Here is a 25,510-nt window from a genome sequence, read left to right on the forward strand (position 1 = left end):
GCTGCCTGCTTCTCACAGCTATTTGGAATGGGGTTGGGTTGTATCCGTGCATTTTGGCTTCCACCTTTGCTCTTGCTTTGTATTGTAAAAAAAACCTTGGGATCTTCCACTAATTTATAGGGAGGGATCTTCCACTAATTTCTGGGAGAGGGCACATCTCAGTTCAGGGCCCTACTGACTGGCCATGGGAATGCAAAGTGATAGGCAAAGGGTGACATGGGTAGGATTCCTTGCTTAAGGGTGATGGGAGGGGGAGAAGCGGAAGTGATTAGGAAGGGGGGGGCGAGGACAATGTCCATGGGCTGCATGAGCCTGGGGAATGAAGAATGGTCGTGAAAACTGTTGTGGCCAGTTCAAGTTAGGGACTGACCCAATTGTCTGGACTGCCCCTAAGTCAGAGAACAGCCAGAATCCTGGCCCAGGATTTGAGCTTTCCCGGAGCTTACAATAGCTGAGAGCATGGCTGCATTAAAGCAACCTTGCCCCAAGTGACTCTGGATCAGCCCCATATGACATTTAGTTGTTACAGAGCTGATCCAGTTACACGTTAAGCTAAATGGTCAGCATAGATGAGCCCCTGGTCTCAGAAGGAGAAAGGCGGAGGAAGCATCTCTTCTACTTACTCCTCTTTTCCTTAGTTGTCTTGTTCCATATAGATTGCAAACCTGGAGGAAGGAACTGTCAAATTCAAGATTTGTTCATTTACCTAAGAGCTTTTTGGCTGAAGGTCAGGATATATATACACACTAAATAAATACATAAAAACTAAATCTGAGGGATTTGCATTAGTGAAGTGTGCATTGTAACTACAATAAAGATATTTCTCTTCCGCCTACTTCAAAGAAATAGCAGATGGGGTGGGGAGGAGGAGAGAATGTAAGTTGTGAAAATAGTTTGGAAAGAAAAAGTTGAGATTCCTGTCCCGTGTAGTCTAAATCAAAATCAAAACTCTAATCTGTTGAACGAATGAAATTAGAAAGAACCTGGTCCTAAACTTCAGCCCAACTTGTTTGTAAATATCAGAGAAAATCAAAGCAAAACTTGTCAAATACCCTTACCTGTCCTGCTGTCCAGAGGTCCAAAATCCAAAGAATATTTAACGACATGATAGTTGTTCCATACATAAAGTAGGTTGTCCCTTGGGTTATAATCCACAGCAGCAATATACTGATATGAGTTTGGGAAAGGGACATCCACCACACTCTCCTTGCTTTGGTCAGTGTTGTAAATGTAGTCTATTTTATTTCCAGTTGCTTCATTATCATCATCCTCATAGACAGATTTCACCACATACAAAATGCCACAGACCATGAATGCATTGGAAGCTGACCTCTTGTCATAAGATGTATCCCATGTGCCTTCAATCCGCAAAGTGTAAGGATTCAGTTGACTGATGACAATTTTACCATTGTTTTGTTCTGTTGCATAGATTACCCAAAGGCCATTCTCATCCACAGCGAGGTCTATATCAGTTTTGCCTCCCCACCTGTAAGGGGAAGTGTCATGGTAGTTGGCATTGGCAATGATAGCTTCCCCACTTTTTATTCTCGTCCGTAGATCAAATTTGACAATATTCCTTGTTCGTTCTTTGTTGAAAAACAAAGCCCCATCATACACCACAAACCCTGTACCATCTACCCGGTGTGGGAGCTTGTATGTTGTGGTTGGTCTTCCAGCTATGAAATCATCTTTAGAAGAGTACTCCGTCAGGGTATCCGTTCTGTAGGGGGTCCATGGCATGTAGTAGATCTTGTCAGAAGCCTGCAGGGGATCCTTACACCAGGCTCCTGACTGGTGGTCAGACTCAAATAAATGTTCACTTTGATATACTCCTTTTAGTAGTCCAGGGCAAAGAAAAACTGAAAGGAGGGAAAAGGTTAAAATAAAGCAGATTACTAAATGTAGTGATGATTCTCTGGGGAGCACTTAGAGGTTTGTAATTGTCATACAGAAGGAGAGCTCAAAAGAATTTCAGATTTCTTTAAACCCTGAAATGAATGAGTAACTTTACATTAAGAAGAGTACTAGGGAAATTCACAGACACTGCTCCTAATTCTTTTTAAAAATCATTTAGCAAATGTTCTGCTTTTGAAACTTAACAGATACAATTGTAAGGTAAAAGAAATATCGCTTCACATCCATAAAGGCACTTAAAGCACCTAGGAGGGAAACAACCCTATTATAGTTCAGTAACAAAAAAAGTTTTAGTAATTGCACATAAGGAATGCAGCCACAGCAGTAACAAAAGAACAATTCATGAATATGGCCAGAAAAAGAGAAGGAATGGTAAGAAGAAAAAGGAAAAGCTTAGTGGGCCAAGGCCAGAACCAAGACTTTAGTCAAGTAAATTGTCCTGTGAAATACAAAAGAATTAAAATATTGATTAAATATATCACAGCTGCCAACACTGATGCATTAAATTACCTGCTTCATAAGCCTCAACTGCTATTTCTAATTCCCTTCCCCAAAATATAGTTTACCAAAATGTAGAATCTTTTATTATATTAGTTCAAATGTAGGTGTAAAATTCTGGATTTGACATAAAGTAAAATATTTTCTCTAGTACAGAATATTAATACTTCAGGGAAATTTTATGTTGATGTAATTTTCAGGTTTTAGTAGTCTCAATTTCTTTTGTCATCCCATTCAATTGCAATCCTCTGTACACAGAACACAAAACAGCATGAAAAAATCCCTGAATTTTAACCAACAGATTAATATGTTTCTATATTATTATTATTATTATTATTATTATTATTATTATTATTATTATTATTAAATGTCAACTAAAATAATAGACTGTTAAATATTGTATCCCACATGAATATGTAAAAAATATGTGAAAGGTATTTAATTACCTTTTTGTTCCACTTCTATTGTAGAAAAAGAAGAAAAGCAAGAAAGGAAAAAAGAGAACAGATTAATGGTACTGTATGGGCAAAACACTTATTTGTACAATGGTGTATTCATAAGATTCCATTTGGCTTACTGTGATATTATATGAATATGAGGTTAAATTCAGGACTGGTCTTTGGGGAAGGTACCTTCTACTGACTTTTGAGAGCACCCTCCTCCAGTTTTGCACTACCCTTTGCCCCAGAACTTGAATTAGACTGACCCATAACCTGGGGCCGATCAGGTGCGCCCAATGCTGGATTGGCCCTGAGTATGGTCTACACCGGGACTTCTCCAGATGCTGTAGAGGCAGGAGGGAGTTTGCACTGCCCAGTGGCGCTGAAGACAATCCAGCATTACTGGGCAGCCATCCTAATCCCTCCATTGTGTCATAGTGGTCTCTGGTTAGGCTGCTGAGGGAGGAGGAAGAGGAAGAATTTCCCTCCCTTTCCCCATCCCTTCCCAGTGCTCTCTGTCATCCCAGCAATGCCACAGTACATGACAAAGGACAGGTAAGACCCAATGTTGTGACTGGAGACTGCCACAAAAGGAATTGGGGTGGGGGGAACCTGCCACCCCATGTTCCTGGACTACCTGAGCCCAGGAAATGTGAGGTGGTAGTAGGAACAGTTGCATCTGGTTCCAAATGTTCCCATAGTTTTGTTCCAGAATTTGGACTTTCTCCTGAGTCTGGGTAACTCAAGGCAAGGCCACATTAATGTTATTTCAGATCAGTCCCATGTGGCATTTGGCCACCATAGGGTTGATCTGCGTCTACACCAGTGGTTCTCAACCTGAGGTCCCCAGAAGTTTTTGGCCTTCAACTCTCAGCAATCCTAACAGCTGGTAAACTGGCTGGGATTTCTGGGAGTTGTAGGCAAAAAACATCTGGGAACCCCAGGTTGAGGACCACTGCTCTACACCAACCTAAATGCTCAGTGTAGATGGAGCCAAGGAATAGAGCTGTTGGGAAGACAAACGAGGAAATCTTCTCTAGCAGTCCAGTTGCTACTGTCTGAATCTGGATCTAAACCATTGTTATTTAAGGTCTTACAATAAAACATAATAATATTGATTATCAAAGTTTACTGTAGTTTTAAACAACATCCATATTGAAAACCCATTTGAATCAGCGCAAGGCTCTCAGGGACATAGGGACAGCTGAAAACGATTGATTATAAAATCTATTTGGAACTGACTAGTCTCCAGAAGATTAACATATCTAAATACAGTAGAGCCTCGCTAATCTGAGCCCCACTAATCCGAGCACCCGTATTATCTGAGCCAAATGTCGTCCCCCCCTCACTCACTCACCCCTCTCACTCACTCCCCCCCCCCGCTAACTCACTCACCCCGGGGCCTCCCTGAACGGAGCGCTGGGCAAAGGAAAGAGTGCCTCTTCCCTTCGCCCAGCGCCCATTTGGGGAGGCCTTGGTGCATGTTGCTAGGCAGCAAGCACGCACCAGGGCTTCGCTAAACTGGGCCTCCCTTTTATCTGGGGAGTTTGGTTATCCAAGATTGGGCCCGCCCCATTATCTCGGATAATCGAGACTCTACTGTAATTATATATTCCAAAGAAGATACTGACACATCCTAAAACTTCAAACAATATCTGTATTGCCTTTTAAAAACAGATTTTAACAGAAAAATAACATAATTTTAAATTGTTATTATCATCATATAAAACAGAACATACTATCTGAGAAAAGTTTCATTTATTGTAAACATTATATATATAATCAAATCTACACAACTACCAAATAATGAAGCTACAGTTCAAGGGGAAAAGTTAATATGTCGAATATATTGTATTTGTATTAAACAACAGGTGTCTCCGTAACTACTTCTACCTCTTAATGGTGAATTTGGAAATATTATCAAAGATGAGACGATAATAAAAAGATAAAATGCACAAACTAATGGCTAATCCTACATAAGTCTTGAATCCTTGCAACCCTTGGGGAAAAATGGATACGAAAATCTGAAAAGTACTCTGAAGAAAATGAGCAGAGGAGCACACATCTCCTCTGCTGAACATTTGGTATTTACTGCTAGCCTTACGTTTCATCATAGAGAAGACCCTATACAAAATTTCTCAGCTGTTATAAGACACTCACATATGCACACACCACTTATATCAGGATAAGAAATTATTTAAGAAGCCTGGGAGCAAGTGTAGAAGAGTTTCACCATTAGACTGCCATAATCTGTGGTCCTTTCCTAGCTACTACCTCAACAAGAGGGCCTGCCAATTGAGTCCAAGAACAATACACCTGTTACCACTACAGTAAACTATTTGGGTGAATGTTTTCACTTTTTTGGTCCATTATGATACTTCTCTTTAATACATGCATGCCTTTCATATTTCTCATTTCCTTTGATTTTGGATGTTTTTTTGAAACACAACCTTTCATTATAGCACTAGGTGGAGTGAAGGGCAGGCACCTGCCTAGGTTTTCTCATTGTTGCCCAAAGATTGATCTAAACATTAACTTTAAATTTTGCAATATATTTTGTTTCCTAGAAAAGGTTATACATATGCCTTAAAGTTTAAGGAAAAAAGAAGCTTAACAGAGCAAATTGTCGCCAGACTGCATGCCTAGACTCCAGATAAAATCTGGCCAGCTGGGTAATAAAACCCTACATGTTATCTGAGGTCATACTAGTGGCAAAAGTATTTGAATAGCAGACATTCCCTAATTGTCAACTCCTCATGTGGCATAATCATTTTAGAATCATCGATCTGGAACAAGGGCCATGAAGTCTGGCCCTGTACCATACAGGAATACACAACTAAAACACTCTTGACACAGGGTTGTTGGATGTTTTCCGGGCTGTATGGCCATGTTCTAGAAGTATCCTCTCCTGATGTTTTGCCCACACCTATGGCTCTTGACTCTTGACACAGCCACCCAAAATTCTGTTTAAAAACTTCCAAGAGAAGGAGAGTCCACCATTCTATGAGGCAGAGTGTTTCCCTCTGCAACAGTCCTCACTGTCAAGATGTTCTTCCTAACATTTAGGCAGATTCTAAACACATTTGAATCTGATGCTTCATGTTTCAGGAGCAGAAACAAACAAGCACACTCCATGTTCTATATGATATATCTCCAGATGTTCTAAGAATACTATAATGCCAACCATTTCTTTGCCAAGATAAAATATCTGTCCCTGAAGTCATTCCTCATAAAGCTTAATTTCCAGGTCTTCTACCATCCTGGCCATATTCTAGTTCATCAATATGTTCTGCTGCCATATCTCCCCCTGTACTCATACAAGCTCTCTGGCATATAATATCAACCATACCATATGAAAGAACCAGTTTAGATCAGAATTAGCAAAAAACACTATGATAGGTTGATACTGGAAGCTATACAAAGAAGAGAATTAGGGTGGGAAAAATGGTAACTTACAAAGAAATGCTGGACAAGCAAAATGACCAAGTAGTCCTGAAATCACAAGAAGAAATAAACTATACAAGAATGTCTTGTGGTTCCAATACAGACAAATAAAAGAATATTATAATAAAGACAAAGTAATAGGTTTCGTGCAAAAAGACTCCATTTGGGACAATTTAATACAAGTGGAGAAAAAGGAAATATCTAAAAAATATATAATACTCCTATGTTAGTCCACAGAGACTGAACAAGTGAAGGATTGTATGACGAAATGGGCAGTGAATTTTGGACAACCAATAAAAATGGAAGAATGGGGAAAGATTTGGAATAAGAAATTAAAATATACATATTCATATGACCTTAAAGAAAACTGGTACAAAATGATGTATCAGTGATATATTACACCCAAGAAACTATCAAAATGTTATAAAAATGTCCCAGATAAATGCTGGAAGTGCGATACACAAACTGGTTCATTCTATCATATGTGGTGGAGCAGTAAAATAGCAAAACAGTTTGGGAGACTTAAACATGCAATAACAGAATATTTTCTGCTAGGAATGACTGATGTAAAACTAGATAAAAATCAAGAAATTTTATTTAATTACCTAGCTATTGCAACGAGAATAACTTACGCAAGAAAATTGAAAAATAAGGAAATACCAACGAAAGAAGAATGGTTAAGGAATATGGACTGTCTTACACAGTTTTGAAGAAACATCAAGGCACGATGACTAAAGCAACAGATTAGACTTTACTTAAAGAATATTTCAAATAAGAAAAAATGAAGATGATTTTATAATGTTAGGAGAAGATATGGATAGATAAATTAGAGATGGATTATGAGAAAAGAAGATATAGATCTGAAACAATATAAGGACTAACACCTGGGCAAAGGAGAGTGAAAGTCAATAATACTCTTTCCCTATTGCATCTATTCTTTATTGTATACTAGCTTGGGGATCCGGCGGTGCCCGGGTTATTAGTAGAGGGCATTGAGTTGTTTTGGGATGTGAGGAAATATCACTTAAGTTTGGTCCAGATCTGTCGTAGGTTGGGTCCAGTGCTGTCTGGATAAGTGTGAACTAAAACTTCCAGATTCCCAGGACAATCACCCCCAAAGCAGGCCTGTATGCACAATTGGCCATGTTGGGTCTGTGTGCCAAATGTGGTTCACATGTGATATCAGCAGGAGTCAGTACATTCTGGATGCAGGTGAACTATAACTCCCAAAATCAAGGTCCATTCCCCTAAACCCCTCCAGTATGTTTAGTTGGTCATGGGGCTTCTCTGTGGCAAGTATGATCCAGATCCATTGTCGGCTGGGTTCAGTGCTGTCTGTATAAGGGTGAACTGCAACTCCCAGAGCTTACGGTCAATCACCCCAAAACCCTGCCTGTATGCATAGTTGGGCATGATAATAATAATAATAATAATAAAACTTTATTTATATACCGCCCTATCTTCCGGATGGGACTCAGGGCGGTTTACAGTCATAAAAGCAACACAAACATTACATAACAACATAATACACATTATTAAACAAAGTAAAATAATACAATTATAACAATAAATCACACTTACATGACCAGATCAAGGGGGCTGTGATGGGGCTGTGTGCCAAGTTTGGTCCAGATCTGAAGTCAGCTGGGTTTAGTGTTGTCTGTATAAGGGTGAACTACAACTCTCAGAGCAAGAAGTGAGCCAAGCTACTTGGTCCATCCTCCTCCAATGTGCCAAGGATGGAAAGGGGTTCATGGGGGTTCTGTGTGCCAAGTTTGGTCAAGTTCCGTCACTGGTGGGCTTCGCAGTGGCCTGTGGAAGTCGTAGCGATTGAAAGTACTACAAATCCCATCACCCATGGTCCATCATCATGCAAACAGCATGAGGACATAAAGTGCATCATGGGGGTTAAGTGTGCCAAGTTTGGTCCATGTCAGTGATTCCTGGCGGTCATAGTGGCCTGTGATTGTGGCGGCCAATCAGAAAGCTGGCACATACACCGCCCGCCAGCCGCCGCATACAAAATTCACTTTTATTATATACTAGCTTGGGGACCCGGCGATGCCTGGGTCATTTGAGAATGATATTATTTGTCTGTTAATGTTTGGAATGGGTGAACTACAATTCCCAGAATCGTGACTGAATCCTCCCCAAAGCCTGCCAGTATGATAAGTTGGCCATTTTGGGCGTGTGTACCAGGTGTGGTGCAGTACTCTGTGAATGGGGGTGAACTACTGCAACTTCCAGATTCCCAGGGCAATTGCCCCGAAATATCTCTCAGTATCCACAGCAGGTAATATTCAGTCTGTGTGCAAAGTTTGGTCTAGATTCGTCATTGGCTGGGTTCAGTGGTCTTTGGATGGAGGTGAACTACAACTCCCAAAATCAAGGCCCCTTCCCACAAATACCTGCAGTATGTTCAGTAGGTGATGAGGCTTCTCTGTGCGAAGTGTGGTCCTAGTGCATTGTCTGTGGGGGTCAGTGTTTATCTGGCTGCAGGTGAACTATAACTCCCTTTCCCCCAAACTTGTCCAATATGTTGTATTGGTTATGGGGGCTCTGTGTGCCAAGTGTGATGCTCACACAAACAATTACCGTCCGGTCAGCCTCACATCAATACCAGGCAAAATTCTGGAAAAGATCATTAAGGAAGTGGTCTGCGAACACTTAGAAACAAATGCGGTCATTGCTAATAGTCAACACGGATTTACCAAAAACAAGTCATGCCAGACTAATCTGATCTCTTTTTTCGATAGAGTTACGAGTTGGGTCGATACAGGGAATGCTGTGGATGTAGCGTACCTGGATTTCAGTAAGGCCTTTGACAAAGTCCCCCACGACCTTCTGGCAAACAAACTAGTAAAATGTGGGCTAGACAAAACTACGGTTAGGTGGATCTGTAATTGGCTAAGCGAACGAACCCAAAGGGTGCTCACCAATGCGTCGTCTTCATCATGGAAAGAAGTGACAAGTGGAGTGCCGCAGGGCTCCGTCCTGGGCCCGGTTCTGTTCAACATCTTTATTAACGACTTAGACGAAGGGTTAGAAGGCACGATCATCAAGTTTGCAGACGACACAAAACTGGGAGGGATAGCTAACACTCCAGAAGACAGGAGCAGAATTCAAAGCGATCTTGACAGACTAGAGAGATGGGCCAAAACTAACAAAATGAAGTTCAACAGGGACAAATGCAAGATACTTCACTTCGGCAGAAAAAATGGAAATCAAAGATACAGAATGGGGGACGCCTGGCTTGACAGCAGTGTGTGCGAAAAAGACCTTGGAGTCCTCGTGGACAACAAGTTAAACATGAGCCAACAATGTGATGCGGCTGCTAAAAAAGCCAATGGGATTCTGGCCTGCATCAATAGGGGAATAGCGTCTAGATCCAGGGAAGTTATGCTCCCCCTCTATTCTGCCTTGGTCAGACCACACCTGGAATACTGTGTCCAATTTTGGGCACCACAGTTGAAGGGAGATGTTGACAAGCTGGAAAGCGTCCAGAGGAGGGTGACTAAAATGATTAAGGGTCTGGAGAACAAGCCCTATGAGGAGCGGCTTAAAGAGCTGGGCATGTTTAGCCTGCAGAAGAGAAGGCTGAGAGGAGACATGATAGCCATGTACAAATATGTGAAGGGAAGTCATAGGGAAGAGGGAGCAAGCTTGTTTTCTGCTGCCCTGCAGACTAGGACACGGAACAATGGCTTCAAACTACAGGAAAGGAGATTCCACCTGAACATCAGGAAGAACTTCCTCACTGTGAGAGCTGTTCGACAGTGGAACTCTCTCCCCGGGGCCGTGGTGGAGGCTCCTTCCTTGGAGGCTTTTAAGCAGAGGCTGGATGGCCATCTGTCGGGGGTGCTTTGAATGCGATTTCCTGCTTCTTAGCAGGGGGTTGGACTAGATGGCCCATGTGGTCTCTTCCAACTCTACTATTCTATGATTCTATGATTCTATGATTCTATGAGGTGAACTATAAATCCCAGTACCTACTACTCCTCAACTTCCAGTCCAGTTCCCCTCCAAACCCAGCAGTAATCAAATCTGGGCATGCAAATCTGCATGGCAAGTTTGGTCGAGAGCCATCATTATTTGGGTTCATAGCATTATGGGTGTAGGTGAACTACAACTCCTGTATATTCCCCAGTAGGAGTGACAGTGCGCTGACTTGATGCTGGGTGAATACAACTTCCACCATGTGGAGTCAATCCCTAAACTGGGTTGTTGTATGTCTTTCGGGCTGTGTGACCATGTTCCAGAAGTATTCTCTCCTGACATTTTGCCCACATCTATGGCAGGCATCCTCAGAGGTTGTGAGGATGCCTGCCATAGAGTGGGCAAAACCTCAGGAGATAATACTTCCGGAACATGGCCACACAGCCCGAAAGACATACAAGAACCCTGTGATCCCGGCCATGAAAGCCTTCGACAACACAAATCCCTAAACTCCTCCAGTAAGTTTAGTTGCAGCTCAGTTCTGCTCTGTTTGTTATGCAGAGAGATTGGAAAGGAAAGGGCAGTGGGCGGGGCCATGCAAATTCCACAGCAATGGAGAACCCTGGGATGCCTGCCTGTGGTGGAGGGAAATGCAAAATCTAGGATGAAATGGTCCCCAAACGAAAGAATTCCTTGGGTGGTGGGCCATAGTGTTTGGGAAGGACATTGGCAGGGGCTGGGCTGCATGTTCATGGCGCTCGCTGTAACCGCAATGTCTGTGGAAAAGAGTGACTTGCTAGATTCTTAACCCTGGGAAGTATAGCCTGTTTGTGGAGGCCGGAGGCTGTCTGTGTGAGCAGACATCCATGCCACATACACACATACGGGTTTTCGCTTTTATTATGGATTTAGATTTAGATTTAGATATAGATACAGTAGAGTATATGAATATATATATATATATATATATATATATATATATATATATATATATACACACACACACACATACACACACACACACACACACACACAGAGTAGAGTCTCACTTATCCAGCGTAAACGGGCCGGCAGAACGTTGGACAAGCGAAAATGTTGGATAATAAGGAGGGAATAAGGAAAAGCCTATTAAATGTCAAATTACGTTATGATTTTACAAATCAAGCACCAAAGCATCATGTTTTACAACAAATCGACAGAAAAAGCAGTTCAATACATGGTAACATTATGTGAGACAATTCCCCTCAAAACCCACCAGTATTCAAATCTGGGCATATTGGGTATGCATTGCAAGCTTGGTCCAGACCCATCATTGTTTGGATTCATAGCGTTCTGGGTGTAGGTGAACTACAACTCCTCTAAATTTTCCAGTAGGAGTCACAGTGCTCTGAGTTGATGCAGGGTGAACTACAACTTCCACCATGTGGAGTCAATCCTCAAACTCCTCCAGTAAGTTTAGTTGCTGCTCAGTTCTGCTGTGTTTGTTATGCAGACAGATTTGAAAGGGAAGGGCAGTAGGCGGGGTCATGCAAATTTCACACCAATGGAGAACCCTGGGATGCCTGCCTGTGGTGGAGGAAAATGCAAAATCTAGGATGAAATGAAAATGAAAGCATTCCTTGGGTGGTGGGCCGTAGTGTTTGGAAAGGACATTGGCAGAGTTTGGGCTACATGTTCATGGAGCTCACTGTAACCGCAATGTCAGTGGAAGTGAGTGACTTGGTGGCTCCTCAGCACTGGGAACTATAGCCTGTTTGTCAAGCAGACACCCATGCCACATATACACATACAGGTTTTAACTTTTATTATGGATATATATACAGTAGAGTCTCACTTATCCAACACTCGCTTATCCAACATTCTGGATTATCCAACGCATTTTTGTAGTCAATGTTTTCAATACATCGTGATATTTTGGTGCTAAATTCGTAAATACAGTAATTACTACATAGCATTACTGTGTATTGAACTACTTTTTCTGTCAAATTTGTTGTCTAACATGATGTTTTGTTGTTTAATTTGTACAACAACAACAACAACAATTCTTTTTTGATTAGTCACTTTTGACCATATTAAAACATGTAAAACATACAATACGTACACACTTACGCATACATACAATAAAACCATGTAAAGTTACAAAATATCCCAACCTGCGGCCTAATAACCCGCTCCTAGATAAGTATACAAATATAGAGTAAAAAGGTTAAAATTAGTAATTTCCTAAGGTAAGGTTTGAACGAGGACAGAGGTAAGTAAAACAAGTTGTCTTGTCCATAGTAAATGTTAAGTTTGAATGTTGTTAATGGCAATAATGTGTCAGCTCTCAGCTTCCATCTTGTCACGAATGGCCAGTGCTTTTTGTGTAAAAAGGGCGAGTTTTAAAATAGAGTTTTTATTTGAACCCTGTAGAAGGATATGCAGTTTCTCCTTATTCTCTAAGTGAGTGTGATTATCCAGCAGAGGGTCTAAATAGAGAGATCGAATCCTGGTGTAGTAGGGGCATTTTAAGAAAAAATGTTCTGAGTCCTCCACTTCTGCATCTACCTCACGACACCCACAGGTTCTCTTCGTATAGGGGATATTCTGATGTCTACCTAGCTTGGACTTAATGTCGAGCTGTTTGAATCTAGCCCGGGTAAAGAGTTTTCTAATATATAATGGAAGAGTCAAGAAGAGGTAGCTTTCCGTGCCCACGTTGCATTAAATTTAGCCAGGTATGGAGTGGCTCTAGCTTGCGCTATGATCATAAGATCATTTTGTGCATCAATGTCAAGGGCTCTTTGGTATACAATTGAGCACACTTTAGCCCTGAAATTTATTAGCTCGTGCGGGGTAAAACCTATCTCACTGACTGTGTGACCGAGTCTGCTTAGCCATGATGACCACTCTTTGTGGTTGTCTTGTTGTAATAGGCATATGGCTGGGAGTCTATGTGGTTGCATTTGTCTTATTTTGTACCACCAATTGATCTGCCTCTTCAGGATTACTGTGGAAATTGGGGGTACTCCCATCTCTGCTCTCACTGCAGCTGACAGGGATGATCTCTCCACACCTAAGCCAATTTTCAAGTGGTGAAGTTGGAATCTTTCTACCAATGCCAGATCTTGATCCCCCCATATTTAAGCTCCATACAGAGCAATGGAGAACACCTTGGCCTTGAGAACCTTCAGAAAGGGACATAAGGATCCCGGGTAATTATGATTACATAATTTATGAATTGCCTGCGCGGCATTATCAGCTTTTGCGATACTTGGTTTTAGGTGTTGGGACCATGCCCCAGAGGCCCCAAAATGCAGGCCTAGGTATTTAGATATCCTCACTTGTTCCACTTTGTGCCCATCAAGGTGCCAGTTGTAAACCTTAGTTTTCTTGCCAAAGACAATTATTTTGGATTTTTCTTTATTTATGGTGAGGGCATTTTCAGTACAGTATTGGCTAAGTTTTTGCAGAGACCTCCTTAACCCAACAGGGGTGGTGGATAACAGTACTATGTCATCTGCGTATATCAAAATATTTAATTCCCTATCCATAATCTTTGGACCATGATATCCTTTCATTTTCAAATATTCCACAATATCATTTATATAAAAAATACAACAGAACGGTGCCAGCAGACATCCCTGTCCCACACCCCTAGTTGAAGCTATTCCATTGGAGGCCACCCTGCTATTACTTAATCTCACTTTAGCTGAGGAATCAGCATATAGAGCAATCAGAAGAGCCAGGAGTCTTTTGTCTATGTTAGACATCGAGAATTTCCTCCAAAGTAATCCTCGGCTTATAGAGTCAAAAGCAGCGGATAGGTCTATAAAAGCAACATATAAACTTCTATTCAATGAAGAATATTTGTCAATTACATGCTGAAGAACGAAAGCGTTGTCTATAGTGGAGTAGCCTTGCCTGAAGCCAGCTTGTTCTTCCTTAATAATCAGGTTATTTTCAGCCCATTCCTCTACTTTGTTTAGAAGATATCTTGCGTAGATCTTTGCTGTAATGTCAATCAGGCTGATTGGGCGATAATTCCTAGGGTTGGCTTTGTCTCCTTTCTTGAAGATTGGCACTATAATGCTTAGTTTCCAGCCTGATTATATGATTGAATAGGCCCGAGATATATATATATATACACACACACACACACACACACACACACACACATATATACAGAACATATACATATATGTATTCTGTTTCATATACAGAACATTTATAATCTTACTTAAATGTTTTCATTTTTAATCTCCTCTGTACTACTCCCATTTTCTATCCCCTTAATAAAAATGAAGTAAAACAACTGGAGGGCCAAAGTTTGCCTATGCCTGCTATAAAGTCCTCTCTTATTCCTGCAACTTCAAGAACAACATACCTTACTGAGAGTGATAACTGTTCTGAGGTTCTCACATCCAAAGTTTCATCTGCCAAAATATAGAAACACTGTGATGCGCTGCATCTTTCAACTTTTAAAAACTATTTTGTCACCACAAATGTCGATTAGTTCATTCAAATGTTTTAATATTGTATGTTTTTGTATGCTTTTTGCTGATTTTAACGATTGTTTTATTGCTATTGATGTTTTACTGGTATAATTGTTTTATAGTCGTGCTATTGATATTGATTGTCTTATTGGGCTAGGCCCCATGTAAGCCGCCCCGAGTCCCTTCGGGGAGATGGGGCAGGGTATAAAAATAAAGTTATTATTATTATTATTATTATTATTATTATTATTATTCGGTATTTGAGGACTAGTATACTGGGCATTCATAGCTGCAGTTTTGAGATTGACTTTTCAGGTCAGAGCCTCCTGAGCTAGCATGAGATCTCAACAAGGCCCTGAAATTACCATCATCGTGCAAAGGTTCTTCATAGGTAATAAGTCCTGTATCATCGCTCCCTCTTTACGCCAATTCTTGTCGGCTACAAAGGACAATAGTTTCCACAATTGGTAGAAAGTTTATTTCTGATTTCTTCTGCTTTCTTCTTATTTCCTTTATTATGACGATGGGTAACATGAAGGCGTTTTCCACTGTGAATCTGCAAGAAATCTTCGGCCAGGCACAAGTTGTTCTGATGGTACTCTGTTTTTTTGCTGTCCATTGAAGACTTGTATTGCATTTTTCAATTGCACAAATGGTTTAGCAACCATTGCACCAAGCTTCTGATGACCACCTTTATCCCCAATTTCTCTTCTAGGTGCCTCTTCTTAAACACAGGAAATACATATCCTGGCAATGGAATCTGTGGATTTTGCATTAACTGAGTTTTCACTTGGTCACCAGAAACAGTCTTGTTCATATAAAGTCCATTGTCTAACAATGAAACAGTTTCTTGTGTTTGCTCCTGCTCCATAGTTTCTTTGGCAGGGCTTGGATTTGATCAGTGGTTTTCAACCTGGGGTCCCCAGATGATTTTGGCCTACAACTCCCAGAAATCCCAGCCAGTTTACCAGCAGTTAGGATTTCTGGGAGTTGAAGTCCAAAAACATCTGGGGACCCCAGGTTGAGAACGACTGGATTAGGTGAACCAGTAGTAGACAAAAATGGAGGATTGGTGAAATAATTTCCTTTCAAATTTGGCAATCTCAGTGAGCCTCTGTGGAATATGCTTCTGAAATACAAAGTGGGCAACTCTGCCTTGAGGGACTACTCCTATTTGTATCTCAGCAGTCAGTGGCGGAAGTTGCAACAGCCACATCTGGGAGTAAAGTCAGATAAAGCAAGGTAGGAGGATTTTTCTTACATTTCGGAACTAATCGTACCAGGCAGGATCTTGGGGACCTGCCAATGACAGCTGATAATCTCCTTCCTGGTTTACATTCCGCCCTTCCAGTCCTCCCTGCGAGTCCCACGATTTCAGCTGTTCCCCTTGTGCACAAGGAAGGGATTATTGGAACCCATTTGCTGCTTCTTTAAAAACACTAATGTAATCCTCATCAATATATTTCCCTGTTATACATCCAATCTATCGAATGCTGTACGACTGTCATATTGAAAGTACCTTTGGTGTCCCACTGATCAAATCCTGGGACATGAAAGCTTTCAGCAATACAGAAAAGAGATTGTTTGTTTGTCAACTCTGAGGCCTGTTTAGATTGATTCGAGCCACTGCACCAGACTGTCAGCCCCATCTCTTTAAAAGCTACAGCTACAGACCCAGTAAGAAAATTGACCAGGTTTTGATACTCTTTAAGATAGAAAAGTTTTATTTTTGAGCTAAATCTAAGCAAAATGGAATAACATGGAATTTGCAGGTGCCATGCATGGGACAAAGCGTTGTCTAGCTTTGAATTCAACGCTTTGAATCCCATCCACGGGAGAAAAGCGGGATAGAAATGAAATAATAATAATAATAATAATAATAATAATAATAATAGCAAAACCTACTTTTTATATCATTTTCTATACTGTTCTGACCATTAAAAACATTGAATACTTTCTCTTTTTCTCTCTTGCAACATACAAGGTTATTCTCTAATTAGCCAAAGAGAAGGCAGTAGTCTCTGGTCACTGTAACCTTTGTACAAAGCAAACTGGGGAGATGTGTGTGTGTGCACATAGATGCCAACAAGAATAGTATGTGTGCTCTCAAGACTATTTTCCTGCTGTACTATTGTCACCTCCAATGACTTTGCAGTTTAATGAAGCATCTCTGATTACAGTTTTAATGTTTTTACACATTAAGTCATTTCATACAGTGCACTTTCTATGTTAAGCATAAAGTTTGCTACCCAGAATTATGCAAGAGTGGTGAAACAAAGATGATAACATGCATCTCCATTTCCTATGCTAGTAGGAAATCTCAACTGGGCAAAGTTAAAAGTGCATAAGACTGCTAAATATCACTGTAGTGTAAGATATTCTGATTCAATTTAGAATAATAGAATAATAGAGTTGGAAGAGACCACATGGCTATCAAGTCCAACCCCTGCCATGCAGAAAAGCAAAATCAAGCCTCAAAAGAAGGAGCTTCCACCACACTCCAAGGCAGAGAGATCCACTGTTGAACAGCTCTCACAGTCAGAAAGTTCTTCCTAATATTCAGGTGACATCTCCTTCACTTACATTTGTGTCCATTGCTCCAAGTCCTAGTTTCCTGGGCACCAGAAAACAAGCCTGCTTCGTCATCCTTATGACAGCTTTTCAAATATCTAAACATGGTGATCATGTCTCCTGTCAACCTTCTCTTATGAAAGCTAAACATACCCAGCTTTTTAAGCCACTCCTCATAGAAAATGGTCTCCAGATCTTTGATCATTTTAGTCGCCCTCCTTGGACATGTTCCAGCCTGTCAATATTTCTCTTAAATTGTGGTGCCTAGAACTGGACACAGTATTTCAGGTGCGGTCTAACCAAAACAAAGTAGAGGGGCACCATTACTTCCCTTGATATAGATGATGTGTATAATAATACCTCTGTAGAAAATATGGGCATAATAACTACAACAAACATATATATTTTTTGTCTCCCCAATCCCCTTCTTTTGCTTCGGTGATACAGCAGATATATAAATATCTGCTGTATCACCGAAGAAGAGGAAGGGGATTGAGGAGTCCAAAAAATATGTTTGTTATAGATACTACATCAATATCTTTCATACAAGTATTATTATACATGTCATCTAAAATTTTAAAAGTTCAAAATGTCCTTTATGTCCAGATACATTCTCTTATTATCCGAAACCGAGTAAGGATTCCAGAATAGGGGTTTCCAAGAAACACCCCAAGAGAATGGCTAGGCTGCAGGGGGTTAACTGATCTCCTGGGAAAGGTGATTGCCTCCACTTTTAAATGTCGAGTTCCCTCTTTTAAAAATTCCGGTTGCCTCCAGAGTACTGATACACATCTCTGCAGGAAATGCACAGCAGTATGAGGCCATGTTCCCTGTTCAATGTAATTACCATCCTGGCCTCAAACCAAGCATTTCAGTCTAATCACCAGTGCAGCAAATCCAGTTCCTCCCAAACCAGTCCTAAGCTACATTATAGTATCAGTGTAGATGTGCCATGAGATCACTATGTGGTTAAATTGGGAGAAGATAATCCATTGAAAGTGGATGCTGATTTCACTGTGCAGTGTGATTTAGATTTAGGGCTCGCTAAATAGCATTAAATGTAAACCCTCAGACTTCCCCTGACTTTGCACGATAAGCTTTAAAGGCCTTCATTTAATTTTGTTTTTTAAATTTAGTATCTAGGCTCAACTTCAGAGAAAAATCATTGGAAAGACCCACTATCTTTCTTTTTTCCAATTTGAAATTTTGAAAATGAGTTTTGAAAATGAAATTTTCCAATAGAGTTGGAAGAGACCACATGGGCCATCCAGTCCAACCCTCTTAGCAGGGGGTTGGACTGGATAGCCCATGTGGTCTCTTCCAACTCTACTATTCTATGATTCTATGAGAATCAGATTTTTGAGATTTTTACTTAGCGTGGAAAAGTACTGAATTTTTCCTTCTTTTTCTCACTTGTTTTTCTCTGACGCTTTTTGTTGATTTTGTTATTTTTTGGTGGTAAATCTCCATTTTTCCCCAAGAGGTTCCTGTGGCATTTAGTTACTCTTTTTCCCTTCTGTCCCTCTTCCCTCTTTTTCTTTTTCCCTTCCCCCTTCCCCCCCCCCCCATATCTTCTCCCATTAATTAAATTAAAAATGCAAGGAATTTCATTCTGATGTGAAACATTAGGATTATCGCTTTACTACAAAGACAGAATACATATATACTAAGCTCAGAGCTGAAATCGAAAGACTTCTATCAAAGATTCAAAACTGATTTGGAGGACTAAAGGGGAAGTCAAGAAGACTGAAAAGAAGCAAGATAAGGCAAGGGAATAAAAATCAGATAATGAAGACTTCAGAGAAGCAAATGAGAACTGATCAAAAAGATACCATATATTAAACAAGAAATGTGGAATTACAGTGCATCACTTTTAATGTTAAAGGGTTGAATAGCCACCAGAAGATATGAAGATACAACATAATTTGCTTATAGGAGACACAAGAAAAAACTACAAAAAATACTTGAAATATCCAAGACTAGGTAAGGAATACATAGCAGCTTCAAAAGAAAAAAGGAGATGTGATAGACATTAGAGATACTAAGACCTCAGAAAAATTATTTGAAGATCCACTAGGAAGATTTGAGGGCGTTTCAATTCAAGAGGAGAGATAAAAAATATTGGTGATGGAAGTATATGCACTAACAAAGGGGAAAAGCACTTTTTAAAAAGAGCTCAATAAAACAAATAGCAGACACCATATGAGAACAAGATTCCCTCAGGTGACTGGAATGGGCTGATATTTCTGCCATTAAACAGAAAATCATAAACATACATTAAACCGGAACAGAGCAAGCTACCCAAACCCATTTTCGATGTGTTAGATAATTTGGAATTGCTAAGTACTTGGAGGAATAAACATGGCAACATGCAAGAGTTTACTTTCTTCTTGGATTGCCACAAATCACTACCCCAATAGACATGTTTTTCATTTCAAAGATTTTGCCAATACAAATAAAAAAAATAGATAGTCTACCAAGAATATTTTCAGACCACAATCCAGTGATATTAAGGCTGAAAGGGAAAAGACTACAAAGAAAGTGGAAAATGAACAAATCTGTATTTAAAAAGAAGAAGAAAAAAAACAATAAATAAAACAGTTAAAAATCTGAAAGAATATTTTGAAGATAACCTAGGCAAAGGAACAGAGATAAATACAATTTGGGGGGCAAACAAGGCAGTCATGCATGACTTCTTCATTCAACAAAATGCAGAATTAAGCATAAAGCAACATCAAACATTTACTGAGGAATTTTTTTTAGAAAGGAAGAAAACCTTTTTAAAAAACACAAAAGAATACAAAGATACTAAAAGAAAAAAAGGTTCTTCAAACACAATAAAAAAATTAATAACCTCAGAAGCAGATAAGAAATTGAAAAAGATGAATCTCGATACTTTCAAATTACTGATTACAAAGTGATAATGAAAGAATGAGCAATATTTTCCACTAGTACTGCATTACCTTTTAAAAAAATCTACCAAATACAAAACTAGACAAAAGATTATATCAAATAATGTCTACTTCCAAAATTAACTGAAGAAGAAAAACAACAAATGAATGTACTAAATAACCTAGATGAAGTCATGAAAGCCATAGCAAAATGCAAACTAAACAAAACACCAGGACCACATGGTCAAAAATTATACTACAAGAAAATTGAGAAAGAACGTAAACAACTTATGTCAGATTTATTTAACGCAATATTATATATGAGCCCTGGGAAAGTGTAACAGTTACTCTGATTCCCAAGGAAGGCCAAGATTCAACAGAGCCACATAATGAGAGATCTAACTAATTATTAAATAATTGTTATAATTTTTTACCACAATTTTAGCAGAAAGATTTTTTTTAATTAAATGAGTTCATATATCAAGGCCAAACAAGATTCCCAACGAAAAGGCAAATTTATGACAACTTGAGAACAGTTCTGTACATAACTGAGATTTAAGATAAGCGTAATAAAAAAGCGGCCCTGATATTTCTAGATTCAGAAAAGATGTTTGATAATGTAAATTGGGAATTTATATTTGCAATATTAGAAGAGATGGATTTTGAAAGCAATTCAATAACATGCATAAAATAAATATATAAATTCAAAAGGCAAAATTATTGATGAATGAAGAATTAACAAGAGTGTATCATTCAAAAAGACAAAAGACAAGATTGTCCACATTCTCCCCTTCTATTTATATTAGCATTTGAAGTACTACTGCAAAAAGCAAAGAGAAAATGAAAACATAAAAGAAAGGAAAATCAAGAATGAAACCTACAAACTAAGACCATTTGTCAATGGTTTACTAGTAATAATTGAAGCTCTTAGGAACAATTTCAGCTATCAAAATCAACATTCTACCCAAAATGTTGTATTTATTCCAAAATATTCCAATTATGATCAATAATACGCAATTCCAATTGTGGAATCAAGATATATTTAGATTTGTATGTCAAGGAAAAAAAGCCTAGGATCAGATTTAAATTTCTCTGGGAAGTTAGACAATGACATAGCCTAGCATTACTAGACCTGAAAATATACTTCTCAGCATGTACCTTGGCTTAAAGACTGGTTGACATCAAGAAATGAGAGACTTTTAACATTGAAAGGACATGACTTCAAATTTGGGTGGCACGCATATCTCTTGTATGAAAAGGCAAAAATATACACAGGATGTAGAAATTATGTCATCAGATGAGTAATTTTGAGAACCTGGAACAAATATAAATTTAAACTGTATCCAAAAACTCTGCTTTCAATAACACCAAAAGTATTTTAAATTAAAAATAAGCAAGGAAAAAAGTGGTTGACATATAAAGATCTACTAATAAAGAAAGAAGATCAATATATAATTAAAACACTGGATTAATTAAAAAAGAAGGATACCAACTACAATGTTTTGGGCACATACAATTAAAAATATTTTAACAGATAAAAACAACAACTTTGAAAAGGACATATCAGACTTCAGGAAAAAAAAACCCTCAGTATCAACGAGGCGCATCTAATAGGAAAATACATAAAATGTGGTTAAGAATAGAACTGAAACCAGAACTTGTGAAACACTGCATGATAAAAAGGACACAAAAACTAGGACACGTTATCAAATTAGAAAGATGGAAGAAGATGTGGAAGTCAGGGCTAAAAGGAAACTTATGTCAAGACCTAAAAAAATTAGGAAATTATGTTTCAATGGTATCTGACTCCTGAGTAGTTGGCTAAAAAGCATAAAAACATGAGCAGTACATGCTAGAGGTGTGCAAGGACATAGAATTTTTTTCCACATGTTGTGTGCCTGCACTAAAGCAAAACAGTTTTATAAAAACTATTGTAAACAATTAGACTCTGAATTACTATCATTAGGGCTACAAAACAAACATGCTTTTCCTGCATGGCAGGTGATTGGACTAGATGGCCCATATGATCGCTTCTAATTCTGTTATTTTATTATTGAAAATGAACAAACACAAAAAATATATGACAATTAGTGCAAGAATGTTGTATGGGGGGAAAAAACTGGAAAAAAGACAGGAATACCAATGGCAGAAGAGTGGATTATAAAAATTTCTAATTTGGCAGACATGGATAAACTGCCAATGATGCTCAGGGATAAAAATCAAAACTGCTACAGAAAGGTCTGGGAACCATTTCTAAATTTTATTTTAAAAAGAAAAAAACCCACACAATTACAGAATGAGGGGTTTGAATAAATTTGAAGCAGGAAAAAAATACCTAGAAACAACAAGGTCTGGAGTTGTTATCTTGGAAGACATTCATTATACATGTTCAAAGTAATAACATCTCTCCAGGAAATGGGAAGTCAATAGAGAAGACCAAGGGGAGGTAGGCGGGAGACAAAGCAATTGCACCATTGTATCACACTTTATCTTGATCAAAATATGTAATATCTGCAATGCAAGTGTGGAAAAAATTAATTAAAGGCCTTAGTTTGTGCTGAAGCATGGTCTGAATGTGTGAGTGTATAGCTGCCGCAGTTTGAAGCTAGCTAGTGTAGTTGTGCCCTAAAAGATGATAAAAGGAAGCACAAAGGAAACAAGCTTTTCCTGTCATTTGCCCCCACCTCTAAATAAACCTCAAAGATAAGAAACACAGATTCAGAATTCAAAGTTCCTGCTAAGGGCTGACATTTAGTCAACTTCTAATGACCTGTAAAAACATCTAAACCAATGGTTATTGCCATACTTTTTGACACAAGCATTCACATTATCTCAGCTAAAATACTCCTGATATAATCACCATTTTGCAAACTGGAGGAGTGTGTGTGTGGAGAAACAGTTGTACTTAATGCCAACTGGTAAGTTTATAGTAGAAGCCAAAATCAAACTTAGCACTTTCTAGTCTAGTTATTCTCTTAGCGGTTCTTGAACTGTTTCAGGGTAACAAAAGTGATCATATAATCACTTTTCAAAAAGTGCAACAAGTTACATCAACATTCATGCACAGTGCAATGATTAATAATAATAGATGCAGTATACATACTGTAAGGGACACATTCATATTGCACTTCTAAGTACTTGTATGTTCCTGGACAAGGGTCAGGAAAAACATCTGGGCCTGCTACCACTGCACACTGTGTCCGGTTGCTGCACCTAAAGATTAAAGAAAAAATACAAAGAAAATAGCTAGAATTATGAATCCAAAATTTAAAATGAAGGTTCAAAGTAAATGATGGAATGAATCCTAGAATATATACATTGAATGTTGAAATAGCATCTATTGAATCAATGGATCTTCTCTAATTGATACTAACCATACACACATTATACATAGAGCAAGATAAAAGAGAGAGAGATAGAGAGATAGAGAGAGATAGATATCAAACAGGTAAATAATTCAAAGTTATTAGTAGCAAGCATTGTGATTTTAGTTTCTTTTCCAAAGATTTTGTACTGTGGCAGAGTATGTTAATAGAATGTAATGTTCCTTCTTTTCTTAAACGGATCATTTCATTTAAATAAACTATAGATCAGTGGTTCTCAACCTGAGAGACCCCACATGTTTTGGCCTTCAACTCCCAGAAATCCTAACAGCTGGTAAACCGTCTGGGATTTCTGGAAATTGTAGGCCAAAAACACCTGGGGACCCACAGGTTGAGAACCGCTGTTATAGAGTCTGGTGACACAAAATCATGTATTTGTGAAAATTAAAAACAAAAAGTGGCACCTTAAAAATCAGTGAGTTAAATTTTGACATAAGCTTTTGTATCAATTTCATCAGATACGTGAAATGTTACTTCAGTTGGCACACAGTTGGGAGGGTGCTGAGTGGGTGAGGGGTTTTAGTCAGTGAAATTAATTACAAGTTTCTAAAATCAAAATGGTTGGAACAGAAAGGACAATCCTTACTTTCTGTTTTCATTCCTTGATTTGTTTATTTTCACGTGAAAGTTCTTACACAATGAACACAGTTGCAAGTATAGATGAGACAGTTTTTAACATCTTTACAGGTTGAGCATCACTTTAGCTGGAATTTCACTTTAGGGTTTCCATGAATCAGAATGACTTGAAGGCACACAGCAATAAATTTGGCAGTGGCTTGGTCTTGAGTGGATAAAATTCTATTATAAAAGACCTGCTCTTGGTGGAGATGAAAACTGCCACAGAGTTGCCTGCATTTTTAAACTCTATTGTGCAGTCTGCTAAGAGACTGCACTTACAAATGTGCCATTCTGCCACCGATTTAAGTGAGCCAGATTGAAGAACATGTTTAAAACTTGTAAAATAAAGGCTACATACGTTCAATGCTTTTTCGCACAAACTTCTATAAGCACTTTGAGCAACTTTTTATTCATGAAAACAAATAATGGTTTTAGCCTAATTTCACTCTCATACATTATCAGCAGAAATGATCACACATTTTCTAGCTCTCTACAATTAATTAAGAATAAGTATTATATTGAGCACTTGCAAGTAAATTCCTTGTAGTAATTTATAGGAGAACAAACATAACCATAGGGACGCATTTCAAAATCATTCAATTTTAGAAAACTAAAGAATGCAAAACTGGACTTTAGGAAACTAAAAGAATGCAAAACTGGTTTCTAATACTGGATCTGCTCAAAGTTAGTTTTGGTTAAAAAGCTTTTTAAAGTTCCCATCTGTGTTAGAAACAGCTGCCGCAATCAAATTGAATTCCACTGAAGATGAAATGAAGTGAAACCTTTTCTGCTTTAACAAGGATTAAATGTTAGTGTATACAATAAATTATTAATTAATAAGTGCCCTACTTTTAAAGAAATGCATTATAAACTCCAGTATTCCTTTTATTGCACATGTTAGCTGGATAATCCAGGATCTCAGAAGGTTTCCTGTTTTTTGTGAAGGCGATATGGAAAGTAAGAAGCTGCTTTAACAATGCTTTTTTTCACTTGTAAGAAAGGAGGACCTGTAATAGCACCACAGGATGCTACATTCCTGCAGCAAGTTCAGATTATGAGGCTAAAGCAGGCATGGGCCAACTTAGGCCCTCCAGGTGTTTTGGATGGCAACTCCCACAATTCCAATTGATGAGGAACTGAAAAATATGGATTTTTAGACATATATTGTATGCACATTAGAAGCAGTGAAATATAGAAAAATCAGACTCTCTCTGTGTTAGAATTTAGGGATGCACAAGCTGACAGGACAGGGGGGAGAAGGGGGGCCTGTTATCTATACATTCCAGTGTGAATTGGTTCCTAGTACAGCTTGACAGGTCAAGAGTGGCCTCTTGATGGAT

General features: G+C 38.8%; 1 protein-coding gene across 20 annotated transcripts in view; it reads right to left on the minus strand.

Moving 5' to 3' along the window:
• The window catches only part of adgrl3 (adhesion G protein-coupled receptor L3), a 463,017-nt gene that overhangs the window by 251,307 nt on the left and 186,200 nt on the right, over positions 1-25,510 (minus strand). For 15 of the 20 annotated variants that reach the window (XM_062974082.1, XM_062974079.1, XM_062974078.1 and 12 more), the window contains exons 4-6: positions 23,273-23,382; positions 2,859-2,873; positions 1,059-1,859 (exon numbers count right to left, since the gene is read on the minus strand). In XM_062974082.1, the coding sequence (XP_062830152.1) occupies positions 1,059-1,859; positions 2,859-2,873; positions 23,273-23,382 (926 nt within the window). The remainder of the gene's footprint in view (positions 1-1,058; positions 1,860-2,858; positions 2,874-23,272; positions 23,383-25,510) is intronic. The other 5 variants (XM_062974092.1, XM_062974094.1, XM_062974076.1 and 2 more) reach the window with 2 other exon arrangements.

This window comes from Anolis carolinensis, chromosome 2, assembly GCF_035594765.1.
Source record: "Anolis carolinensis isolate JA03-04 chromosome 2, rAnoCar3.1.pri, whole genome shotgun sequence".
In the NCBI taxonomy this organism is placed as follows: domain Eukaryota; kingdom Metazoa; phylum Chordata; class Lepidosauria; order Squamata; family Dactyloidae; genus Anolis; species Anolis carolinensis.